The sequence below is a fragment of the Zonotrichia leucophrys genome, chromosome Z (genome assembly GCF_028769735.1).
Source record: "Zonotrichia leucophrys gambelii isolate GWCS_2022_RI chromosome Z, RI_Zleu_2.0, whole genome shotgun sequence".
In the NCBI taxonomy this organism is placed as follows: Eukaryota; Metazoa; Chordata; class Aves; order Passeriformes; family Passerellidae; genus Zonotrichia; species Zonotrichia leucophrys.
In genome coordinates, this window is record NC_088200.1 from 18545673 (window position 1) to 18558710 (window position 13038).

Here is a 13038-nt window from a genome sequence, read left to right on the forward strand (position 1 = left end):
GGTAATTTTTCAATGAAAGGAATATTACTTTCTTATAGACTGCTAAGGGTTATTTTACTTGTGTTGCATATTTGATCTCTCGATAAAAAAACAATATTACTGTATTTTAGCTATTTTTGTTTTATCCGTTAGCACATTTTGAAGTTGAGAGCACTGAAATATATGTTAGATATGTTGGAATATCAGTTCCTGCAATTTTTCGAATAGGTTTTCCCAAATATTTTATGGAAATTCATTGTGTTCATTAAACTTTAAATTATGATTGTATCTCTGATTTAAATCTTGCTTTAACCTTCTTCAGTTTCCTTAAAGGAGACATGTTTATTGTCCATAATGAATTGGAAGATGGCTGGATGTGGGTTACAAACCTACGGACAGATGAACAAGGTCTTATTGTGGAAGACCTGGTAGAAGAAGTGGTAAGTAATTTTTGTATTCAGATTTCTTAAATGAATGGGATTTTTTTATAAAATAATACTGAACAAAAACTAGTGACATTTAATTGCCTGTTTTCTAATTGTGTAGTTTTCTGAGTCTGGTAAATTCATCTAGTAGTTCTAAAAAACTAAAACAAACCTTTAAACATAGTTTACTATCAGAAAATGTTTATTCATGTTGTCCAAAGATAAGTGCAAATGAATAGTACTGTAAATTTACTGGGCATTTCCCTAAAATCTGCTGTCCTGGTGAAGAATCATTCAATTGCGTTTCTTTTTTACAATTGCCATGAAAAGTCCGCTAACTCAGCAGAATATAATTTTGCATTGTGGTAGATCTTTCTCTTTATACTAGGATGAAATTTGGGTTAAAAATTTATTGGTGAGAAGAAAAAAAAGAAAAAAAAAAGATTTTTTTATAATATCTTCTTACACAGCATGTGTGTTTTGCCAATAGCAATGTTACTTGAGATGCTTCTCACTGATGCCTGTGTCCGGATGTGAATAGCTAAACTGAAGTGACAATACTAGACTTTTGGTCTGTAGACTGATAGGTCAGTGGTAATTTAATGCTAGGAACGCTGAGAAGGTTGAAACTTTTTAAAAAGTTACCACCTCTAAAGGACTTGAATCATGAATGAAGTTATCATCAGAAATAATATTTTTGCTGAGTTTTCACCTAATGAATGAAGAGGGAAGCTTTTCATAGAGCTGCAGCAACTCTTTCAGGTAAAAAATGCCTCAGATATCTAAAGGTCATTTTTTTTTATACAGGAGGTCTTTTTTTTTTTTTTTAATTGAGTTGTACTGTTGTCATTCACTTGATATGTTAATTTTCTCATAGGGAAGAGAAGAAGATCCCCATGAAGGCAAAATGTAAGGTTTTTTTTGTTTTTTTGGTTTTTTTTTGTCGTTTGAAAGCAATCATAACTGTTTGTCAAGTTCCACTGTGAGATTTCTAAGTTTTTGAGAAAGTAACCAAAGAGATTTTTTTTTCAATCTCAAGACTTCTTTATATACTAGCTGCTGCAGATGCAGGGATAACTAATGTGAAAAAGTCCTGTAATGGACTTTTGATAGAATTACCATCTCTGGATAGATTTAGAAGGTGTGTAGGTGTGGCACTTGGTGACATTGGTTTGATGATGGCCTTGGCAGTCCTATGTTAAGGATTGGATGTGATGATCAATGGTATTTTCCAATGCAAAGGATTCTGTGTTCTGTACAGTTCTGTGATTCTTATAATGCTTAAAGTTTGAAGAAAAAATCACAGGACTGTGACTGTTCTTCCTTCTATTTACCTAAATACTTAAAAGAAATTTAAAAATTAAACTTAGAATCAGTAGTGTGTTGATATGTCTTTTAATAGATTACTTTCACAAGTGAAGATGAGTGGCAGATAGTTGTGAAAAATGTCTAGTGCCTTGATGACTGATCTGATGACCTCATTTGTTTGTCATATTTGTGCTTGCTGTTTTTTTGCTGTTTCCCACTTTCCAAGAGGCTGGTGGCAGAAGGAGGCATTTCAGTGGTCTGTTTGGTTTATTGAGTTCTGCTAGTCAATTTGGCAGTATGGATGTCTTCAAATGTGAAAATTTCGTATTTGGAAAGTAGCTTGTAGGGGATATGTGGAGCTTTGATTCTGTCTTTCAGCTGTTGTTTACCTTTCATAGGAATCTATATTAATATCTGAAGATAGTATAGAAAGAAAGCCAGAAATTCGAGTCTTCTCTTATAAAAGCACCGTATCTTTAGCTTTCTTTAAATACAGATTATTAAGTTGTAGTGTGTCAAGCTTTTCTAAATAGTGGTAAGTATCATGCCAAAACTAGGCAGAGGCTGTGAACTTTTGTGGACTGCTACTCTGACACAAGACTCTGGGAAGGTGCAAGGTGTGAGATCAAAGCAGTTTATATTCATTAATGTAACAAAGCTAGGTTTTGTTTCCACAGCTCTCGCAAATTTGAGTTTGAGGTTTTCTGTGTATAACTTCTTGTTTGAGCTTCAGATTTGATGATGCTAGTACATTGCTGTATGACTTCAAATAATGCCTATGAAATTACCTACTTTTTGGACAATTCATATCAATCTCTAAACTCACTTGTATTTGAACATCAGCTCCAAGTGTTTTATTGAAGTAATTTATTTATATACTTATTAGTGTTAGTCTTTCATGTTGTTGGGAGGAGAGAATAATTAAGTAGCATGGACATTGATTGTCTCATCCATATATATTTGGTGTTTTAAAATAAAGATTAATTCATAGGTGCCAGAGTCTTAGACGTCAGCATAACCAAAAAAGAGAGCTGGTAGTCTTGCTTTCTAATTTTTCTCTTCATCTTTGTTAAGATGGTTCCATGGGAAGATCTCCAAACAAGAAGCTTACAATTTGCTGATGACAGGTATGTGTATTTCTGATGTGAAATACAGTGATAGTGAAATGACACAAAGTGATCCTGTTAATATTAAACTATGGCAAAACTTCTTTCTATATCTAAACATAAATGAGTGTTTTAGATTCTCCAATCCCTCTGGGTGCTACCTCAGTAGAATACTACATTGGACGAAAACTTTCATGGCTGTCAGTACTGAGTATGTTCTCAAGTAAAGTTAATCTAAAATTTTTTTATTTAATTAATTTTTTAAATTGCTTTATGTGGAATCAATTATTTCACTTTCATAAAGCAAGTATTTCTTTAGTTGAAAACAGTACTTCTGACTCATATTGTTTAATACCCTACTTTAAATATTGGCACAGAGATTTGAAAATGTTATCAAACTTTTTTGTATGATGTTTTAAAGAGATGGCAAAGATATGGCTAGGTTGCAGCCTACAGTGGAACCGTTCTTCATTAATTCTGGTGGTTCTTCTAGTTTGAGATCACTACTGTAATTTACCTTTATAGGGTTTGTATCTCTTCAGGTGTGCAGTTCTTTCTAATTTATGTAGAAATAGATTTTCTTAGGGTTTACATATATAACTAAGAAAAATAACACTGTTATGATGTTTTTTCAGTTGGTCAGGTGTGCAGTTTTCTTGTGAGGCCTTCAGATAATACTCCTGGTGATTATTCACTTTATTTCCGGACCAGTGAAAATATTCAGCGTTTTAAAATATGTCCAACATCAAACAATCAATTTATGATGGGAGGCCGATACTATAATAGGTGAGTTTTTGTGGCAAAAGGAATTGTGCATATTTTATGCTTGCATAATTTGCTCCTGGTAACTATTTACTACTATGATTTTAAGACTGTAGTTTCCTTTATACTAAATATTTTCTCTGATTTCCGTAGTAGTTACTACTAACTGAGCAGATTCTTACAGCTTAAATAACCTAAGTGTAACTTGTTTCTCTTGAAGTATTTGTGCTTGTTCTGCCAAATAGTTGCTTCACTCTGTAAATTGTAGTTTGAATGGATCATGTGGATCCATAAATTTTGTATCTTTAATTAAGAGATTGCTCTATTTGAAGCAGCTTGGAAGCTTCTACATGAGTTCTTGTCTATTTCAAAAGGGGAAAATAAAAATGCTAATTTTATCTGAGATAATCAGTAGAGTTTTCAAATAGTAGAAATGAGTATTTACAAGAAAGGCGATAAATGCCTTCGTTGTTGAAAAAATTACTAAATTACATTGAAGTATGTGCTTGGTACTTGGAGCAGAAATATTGATCAGTTCATTTAGAGTGAACAAACTTAAGATGTATTTCTTTTGCCATTGAGGCAAAAAAATAGTAATTTGTACAAAACAGAAAGAGAAATAATGAAGTCTTTCCCCTTTTATGGGGGAAACTATCAGTACACCTTGGTCTTTCATAGTATTTTTTTAGAGTTGCTGTATCTGGAAGTATTTTCAGTAGTGAGAACTCACCTTCCTCCTTAAAAAGAGGTCATTGTCTGCCTTAAAAAAATCAGCATTTTTCCTGACCTGCTCACATAGAGTAAGGGCATTCTTACCCCAATAGAGAATTTCTGTCACTTCTGATTGGGTAGAGGTTTTTAGCAGCTAAAAAGTGTGTGTGAGAAAATACCGAGGTCTCCTCATGAAGTTCAGTGGACTTTTTCATATGACTTCACTCACATGATGCTGTCAGGCTAAATAATTGGATCCTTAGGAACCTATGCCCATTCCACACCAGGCTGCTGGAATACCTTCTTCATTAATCAGTCTGGCCTTCAGCCATCCTTACTGAAAATTAGGCTACTTACTGAAAACTTGGCTAGCTGCAGGGTCTTTCATGGAAGTAAATGCCAATTTGTAGTTGCATGACTTAGGGTGAGGATGATAGGCCCCGAGCCCCCCATCCTTGGTGATGTCAAATTAATCATCAAGTTAGTGGAACTCTTATTAGTCTCAAATGGGTTTGTAGTAATAAATAATACACTTTCAGAAAGATACTACCTTGTTATTGCTTCAGATTACTTTATAATGCAGTGCTGGATTCAGTTGGTGTGTAGATTATATTTGTCTGAAAGAGATTCTATGCAGCTGAACAGAAAACAAGATTTTAAAGTTAAGCGGCAATAAATTATGTCAAAGTGCTTTAAGAATTTATTTTAGTATTTTGATATGTAGTTTTCTGGAGATTGTCCTTAGTGTCAAAGGAAAATCTTTGTTTTTGTTGTATGTTTGGGAGAATTACCACTATACTCTTAAGGTGATATTCAGTTCAAATTTCTGTGTATATAAGGTTGATAAATTTGCTGGAAGTTCAAACATATAATGAAAAACACAGCCCTTGGGTGCTTCATCAAGGCTTGGAATTCCTAGTCTAAATGTTACTCTAACTCCAGGAAGAGTTTTTAAATACAACTGACTTTATTCTTTGGCCTGTATTACAAAATTGCAGAAATTTTGCAGGCCACCTGCTCCTTACATTGAGGAACTCCTAATGGCATTTTTAATCAAGGAAGTAGATGCTGCATTGAAGGTCAAGGTATTCCTAATTTGATGAGTCAGAAAATTCATGTAATGCTGTTTGATTGATTAGCAAATGTTGGTAGTAGCTATTCAACCTGTGAAATGTAATGACTGAGTCATTGTGGTTTTTAGTGTGACACAGTTGCAATTCTTATGTAGAAAACAGCATATACAGACAGCATCTCAGTAAAAATTGAAATTAACTACTTGATTTCATTAAAACGGAAAGAAACATTAACCTCATTTTACATATCTGAAAAATAAAAGTTCTTGTGGGAAGATTATTTTATCAAGTTTGCCTAGATCATAGCTTCAGAATAAAATAGAAAAGCCAACCAAGATACCTTGATATAGCTTTAATTAAAAGTTTTTGAGATTTTTTTACAGTATTAGCTATTGTTCCTGCATTGCACACATGCCTTATTTGTATCTTTGCACACACAGCTGAGTATGCATGAACTGAGAAGTCACGCTGAGTATATTTTTATCTATTTAATTACTTAGCTCTTTTTCTAGATGGATATTTGCATGTAAATGATTAATTTCTGTTGATGTCCCTGTTGCTATTCTTTATTACAATGTGAATTTCAGTAGTGTGAAAAAAAATTGGAGCAACTTAAATGCCTTGAATTTCAGCTTGTATCTGTCACTACATCTCTCCTGAGCCTTCCAAATGCGATTGCAGTCTCAATCTGATGACTAGAATCAGTGCATCCCTGTAGGGGAGTGCTACTGACATGAGTATTTGAAAGAATAGCTCAGTGATGTCCAGTTGTAATCTGTATAAGCCCTACTACCAACCTTTTCTGTTTTCTATTCCTGTTCTTCTAGAAGGGGATTGCACTTCACTCAGAATATGTCTCATTCCACTTATCTAATTACTCTAGGACTTGGAAAATTATTGCAAATGAAATAGCAATTTTTCAGCTGGGTTGGAAAGCAGGTAATGCACATGTACTACCTGAATGTGGAAAGTGCAGTGTCCTAATTTGACATTTTAAGCAAGTCATTAAAATATTTTGCAGAGTTTAGGTTAATACATTCTGAATACAGTTTTATGAACTTTCTTGACTTCAGTATATTCCTTTCAAATAAGATTATGATGATTAACACTTGATTTTATTAAAACTTTGAGGGAACATTTTTTTGTGGTTTTATGGAAAAGCAGATTCTCAAACGGTGGAAAAATTAATGTGTTTAACATTTCAGTATTCTTTTTCTTATTGGAACAGTATTGCTGACATCATTGAGCACTACAGAAAAGAACAGATTGTTGAAGGATATTACTTAAAAGATCCTGTTCCAATGCAGGTAGGAGTTCATCTCTGAGCCTTTGATGTTGAAGTCACACACTGAATCACTATCAAATCAATTTATGAACTAAATGACAGCAGAGATACCAGTGGTAGTTAAACAGCATAATCTCCAGTAGTCAATCATCAACAGCTTTAATGTTTTCAGCTCATCTGTTTCTTTTATTTTATACTCAAATACATACACTTATTGAAGACTGGGTTATAGTAAACAGAAAGTATGGTAAGTTCTGTTTATGTTGTGAGGTGTTCGACCTTTACTCTGCACCCCTAGTTCCTGGGCTCATGCTTTGATTTAGTCCCATATTAAGGGGAGCCAGTCTGCCCTCTCTTCAGTGTCTGGGTTTTTTTCCCTTTCACAGGAAACCTATACACACCAAAAAGCTTCAGGAGTGATTGCAGGGCTGGGACTGCAGCACTTGTTGTGCAGCACACTTACCCCATAGCAGAAATTGATTCTAAGGGATCACCAGTGATAAGCATACTACATCATTACCTTTTCATGAGCTTTTAACTAGTTGTAAAATTTACGTACCTATTCTTTTCTTTTTCTGTTCCCAAGCTTCCCTGTTTCAGTGGAAATCAGAAATTTTCTCTTCCTGTCCTCCCTAAAGAGAGTTGCAGGCAATTCATACCCCTTTGTGGCATCCTTTTTATTAATATGAGAGCATTTCTTCTGTTCACCAAGCTAAGCACACAGAAGCTGATCCTTTCTCTTTGTAATGTTTTCATAGTTGTCTTGCTGCTACCAGTTTTGGTGTGAGCTCAGCTTTCTTGAACATGTACCAGAACAATTTAGAGTAATACCGTGTTATGCATAATTCCCTTTCCCTCTGGAAAGCACTTAACGAATATACATGTAATTTTCTGTGGTGGGTTGACCCTAGTGAGCTGCTAAGCACCTGCACCTTTGTTTGCTCATTCTCTATTCTTGTGGAATGGGGCTAAAGCAAAAAAACTCCTGGGTTAAGATAAATACTGTTTAATAAGCAAAGGAAAGCGTGATACAAAGGCAACACTCAGCACCTCTCACAAGTAAACTAATGCCCAGATGTTCTCCGAGACCTCCGTGTGCCCCCATGCTTATTGCTGATCATGATGTTACATGACAGGGAGTATCTCTCTAATAAATTGGCATCATCTGTCCTAGCTATCTCTGTTCCTAGCATATTGTCTGGAAAGTCATCTTACTGAGGAAAGGGGCAGAGAGGGAAAGGGAGAAAGTCTTGAGGCTGTACAGGTACTGATCAACAAAAGCCAGAACACTGCTATGTTACCAATACCATTACAGTCACAAAACCAAAACACAGCACCTTAGGCGCTGCCATGTCAGAAGTTAAGTCCATCCATGAGGTACCAGTATGTTGGCATAGCCAACTGTTCATAGCCCAGTCCTCCAACGAACGACTCAGCTGTTCACATCTCATTTTCTGTAAATATCAACAGGTGTAACTGGTGTGTTTCACTAAGAGATACATTCCTTGTTATTGCAATCTTTCCTATTCTGCTAATTGTGTTGTGTCCTTGGTGCTTCCCCATTCTTTCCTGCCGTTAACTTGTGCTCAGTAATGTGCTTGGGTCAGAAAGTGAGTAAGAATTCTGAGACTGCTCCTTGGAAAATTTAATTACTAACTTTTTTCATTTTTTCTCTTAGTAATGGCAATAAGTCTTCATTTTAGCTTTTCACAGAAGTGAAACTTACAGTTTCTATATTAATCAACTCTTTATTGACTCATTTTCCATGTGAGAGTACTTCAGATTCTTTTAACCTAGCCAGATGCACTTGTGACTTTATTTTAAAAATGTAGTGCTCAGTGGTGCAGTTAATGTTCAGCTTCACCTCCCTTCCATGTAACACCATACTCTGTGTTTTTGAGGGGGAAAAAAGAATTTAAAAGTTTTGCATCATTTCAAAGTCAATCTGGTGGAATTCCTGTGTCTGATATGCTGTTTACTTAAAAGTATTTGCCACTAGATGTCTTCTTTAGTGCACTACTCCTTATGCACTTATGTAAAAAACATTATCTTGATAGATAATCATGTTATGTTATGTTATCATCTCATAACATATGGATATAGCTTCCTTTGTAGGTCCTGTAATTCCTATTAGTATTACCAAATTATTTTTCATCTTGCTGTTGTTGTTTTGATCAAAATCATAATTCTTACAGATATATGCACAGGAAGAAATGTAGAATATTATGTAAGAACCAGTGCATATGTCTTTTCATCTCAGCGATGTCCTTACTACTTTATAGTCTTGCTTTTCTTGGGTTTTTTTATGTCTAAAGAACTTTTGTTCATCAGCTTACTTAGTAAAGTCAGACCTAGCTCGGTCATATTTATTACTTGCATTTCTAGATGCTACCGTTTATTGTGTGAATTTATCAGTTTTTCTATTTCCTGTTTCTTCCTTTCTTCTCTTGTCCTGAATTCTGCTCAGTTACAACATGTGAGTTCTAAAGAGATTAATGGGGGACTGTGCCACTTTGAGTCGGTTTTAATTATGATCTGCACCATTTTTGTTGCTTCAGAGTTTATCCATGATATGTCAGGCCTCTGAGCTTTGGTAGAAGACAGTTACAAGCTAGATAAATCTTCAGACTAGCATAAATTTTAACACAGTGAAATCACGGTGAAATATCATGTTTTTTGTTTTTACATGGAGAAGACTTACTTTGTAGAAGATTGTCTGTATTGAAAACCCCTATTTTCTTTCAGTTTGGAAAATATGGAGAGTTATAATACATTTCTAGCATGTGTATTGTATGAAAATGAATGCTGTAGTTAAATGCATGAGAGAACAAGAGTAATGAGTTAGGTAGCATTCAGTAAGATCATCCTGACTGCAACTTCATAGTTGGCAATTTCTGAGCTTAAAGTATGTTTTTCTGACATGTTTTCTAGCACCAAGAACAAGTGCTTAATGATACAGTGGACGGAAAAGAAATCTACAATACAATTCGTCGGAAAACAAAGGATGCTTTTTATAAAAATATTGTCAAAAAAGGTTATCTTCTGAAAAAAAGTGAGTTATGTTTGCCTCTATTATTCCTTTAAAGGAAAACAAAAAGCAAATAAGGATCATAGAATCATGCAGTATCTTAAGCTGGCTGGGAGTCATAAAGATCATGCGCAGGTCCGCTGAAAACTAAACCACATGACTAAGAGCATTATCTGGACAGTCCTTAAAACCTGACAGGCTGTGAGCATTTCCTGCATACCCTTTTCTAAGGACCAGCTTTTGCTGTCAGCAAACTATTTACAAGCACGAACGGAGACGGAGACGGGACAATCTGAATCAGTGGCGTGAGCTGTTTATTTCACACATCAGTCTCAGTACATTGTTAGGACAATGGAGACAGTATGTTCACAGCTCTGTGATTCAAATAGAATGCTAAGGAAATGTCACGTTACACGGTAGCATAAAGCCATCTCAGCTTAGGTTTCAGCTAATCACACATAGAGCAAAACATATTGACAATAATTCTATCCAATCATATGAAACACGTAATTGTAGTTAACACAATAGGGACTTATTTTCTAACACAATAGCTCGTTGATGAGAGACAAAGCACAGAGACTCATTTATACTAACCTTCTAAAGATATACATTGAATAACCTTGTTGCAACCTATAAGGACAGATCCCAGGAGCTTATTGTTCTATTTCTCACGTGTGCTCTACTGCTTAGAAAACTTTTCCTTGTATTAGCAGTGTTCACAAGTCTGCTGTCTGAGGCCTGCTTTTTTAACCACTTTCTCAAAACTCTCTAATTTTATAAATCCCAACAATTCCCCCTCTCTGTTGACAATTCCCCCTCTCTGTGTGACTTCGCCGCACACACTGAAGTATGCAGGGTATTACTATCAATATCAATACTAGATGACCTAATACATAAAGACTTATCTTGCAAAATTGCTTTAGCTAAGGTGCAAAGCTCCATTCTTGAAACAAATCATCTAGCTAGGAACTGCCATCTCTTTTAATTTGAGCTGTCAAATCTTTCAGTTTTTGTATGCTTTTGTGAATGGATTCAGAATGATCAGACAAATTCATACAACACAGTCCTTCAAATTCTTCACAACTATGCCTTTGTACCAGTAAAAGAAAATCAATTGTTGCTCTATTTTGAAGAGTAGCATGTCTAACATTATCAACATCGGTTAACATATCACTGATTGCAGAGGATGTGGCATTAGCTTGCTTGCTCAGCTAGCATCTAACTTGGTCTAATTGTTTCAATGCCACTGCTGAAGCTAATTGGGGTAAAAACAAACCTGCTGAAACTCTTCTGGCAGCTTTCTAAGGCTTAAAATCACTCTAACAGTTCTCTTCATAATGAGGAACAGCTTTCATTCTCTTTTGTTTCTTTTTTATAACTGCTTTGGCAGTGGGTGCAATTATAGTGAGCATTCTAATGCTTCAAGGGCCACCTTCAAGGTGTGCTGGAATGCCTTGCTAAACTCTGTCTCTACAAATGAACCAATACTTTTTTGGCAATTGCCATGGATATTGATCAGCCTCAGAAAGCACATCTCAACTGTTTGAAAAATTACACTAAAAACTCAAATTTCTATATGCAAAATAATGGGGATTAACATTGTACTTTGGGGGATCACCTTTTCGCCAGGCGCTAGCTATGGAAGTAAAGCAAAAATCTATGGTTAAAGAGCTAAGGATTTCTAATTCTTGAGGTTCAGATGCTGCCTTGGGAAGTTTTTTGGACCAAACATTCCAATTCAATGAGGTATTGTTTTCATTGTCAATTCTACTTGGCTTACCATTGGATTGTTTTTTGACAGAAGGCAGTTCTTTTACTGGCACACCAACAAGACAGATTGAAAAAGGTTTTTCTGGTTCTGAGTTAGACAAGCATATAGTATCTGAGCCGGCTGCCTTGGCTAAGGTCACTCAAACATTTGTTTTTGGTTGTTCCACAGGCAAATCTGCATGACAAAAAACAATTAAAGTCTACCAATACTAACATATAACTTGCATTTGCTCTATCTTTTTCATGAAAGTAGACTCTAAATCAGTTTTTACTGTCTTTGCTTGTACAATTTTAGAACACACAGTTTCTTTATCACAAAACTTCTTTTAATCTCTCTTTTCTACGCATCTTACACTCTCTTCCAAACAAATTTCAAAAATTTTCACATTCTTGGAACGTAACAAAAAGTCTGAACAGGTTCCTTGACGCTGCAAGAGTTTATTTTTTCTCGGAGGGACAGAAGGCTGTTTTCGACTGCAGGGACGCTGGAAGGCTTGGAAGAAATAGGGGATGCAACACTGTCTACAGAGTCTGGAGATACACCCAATAAATTCTCTGAGAGGGATGCAAACTCTATTTTACTTGGATTTAAAGAGTCTGAGCAAGACACTTTGTTTTGTGAGTTAGAACTGTCTTGGTTAGTATCAGTTTGTTTAAAACACTCCAGCAAAGCCCTGGAGGCAGGTATAATACATTTAGACTTTCATCTTTTTTGAGAGAGAACAAGTTTAGATTTTGTAGTTTATCTGATCTTAAAAGTCAAAGGTAAAAGCAGACTGTAAATTTATATTTTGAGTATTCGCTTTCACTCAGATGAGTAAATTTTTAAGCTCAGTTTTTGAGATATCTGAATGTCCTTTTTCCTGTAACATTGTCTCAAGCCGGTAAAAGACGTTTCATTCTGTTTTAGATAAATGATTTCTTATTTTCGTCACTTAGGTGCTCTCTAGAAAAGGATTACTTACAAACACATCAGCTGCAGGCTACGAGGGGGATGGTATAGTCTTCTTGATTAACACCTGGGTCTCCAGCAGCTGGGATTTTCCACTATTTTCTTTTTTATCCTAGTCTACTTTCCTCACACGGGGCACCATTTTGCCGTCAGCAAACTATTTACAAGCACGAATGGAGACAGGACAATCTGAATCAGTGGCGTGAGCTGTATATTTCACACATCAGTCTCAGTACATTGTTAGGACAATGGAGACAGTATGTTCACAGCTCTGTGATTCAAATAGAATGCTAAAGAACCATCACGTTACACGGTAGCATAAAGCCATCTCAGCTTAGGTTTCAGCTAATCACACATAGAGCAAAACATATTGACAATAATTCTATCCAATCATATGAAACACACGTAATTGTAGTTAACACAATAGGGACTTATTTTCTAACACAGTAGCTCGTTGATGAGAGACAAAGCACAGAGACTCATTTATACTAACCTTCTAAAGATATACATTAAATAACCTTGTTGCAACCTATAAAGACAAATCACAAGAGCTTATTGTTCTATTTCTCACGTGTGCTCTACTGCTTAGAAAACTTTTCCCTGTATTAGCAGTGTTCACAAGTCTGCTGTCTGAGGTCT

The 13038-nt window shown here is 35.4% G+C and overlaps 1 protein-coding gene across 2 annotated transcripts in view; it reads left to right on the forward strand.

Annotated features, from left to right (window-relative positions):
* RASA1 (RAS p21 protein activator 1) overlaps positions 1-13038 on the forward strand; it is a 48224-nt gene that overhangs the window by 13979 nt on the left and 21207 nt on the right. For both annotated transcript variants that reach the window (XM_064736866.1, XM_064736867.1), the window contains 6 exons: positions 302-419; positions 1282-1313; positions 2787-2839; positions 3454-3604; positions 6593-6671; positions 9581-9701. In XM_064736866.1, the coding sequence (XP_064592936.1) occupies positions 302-419; positions 1282-1313; positions 2787-2839; positions 3454-3604; positions 6593-6671; positions 9581-9701 (554 nt within the window). The remainder of the gene's footprint in view (positions 1-301; positions 420-1281; positions 1314-2786; positions 2840-3453; positions 3605-6592; positions 6672-9580; positions 9702-13038) is intronic.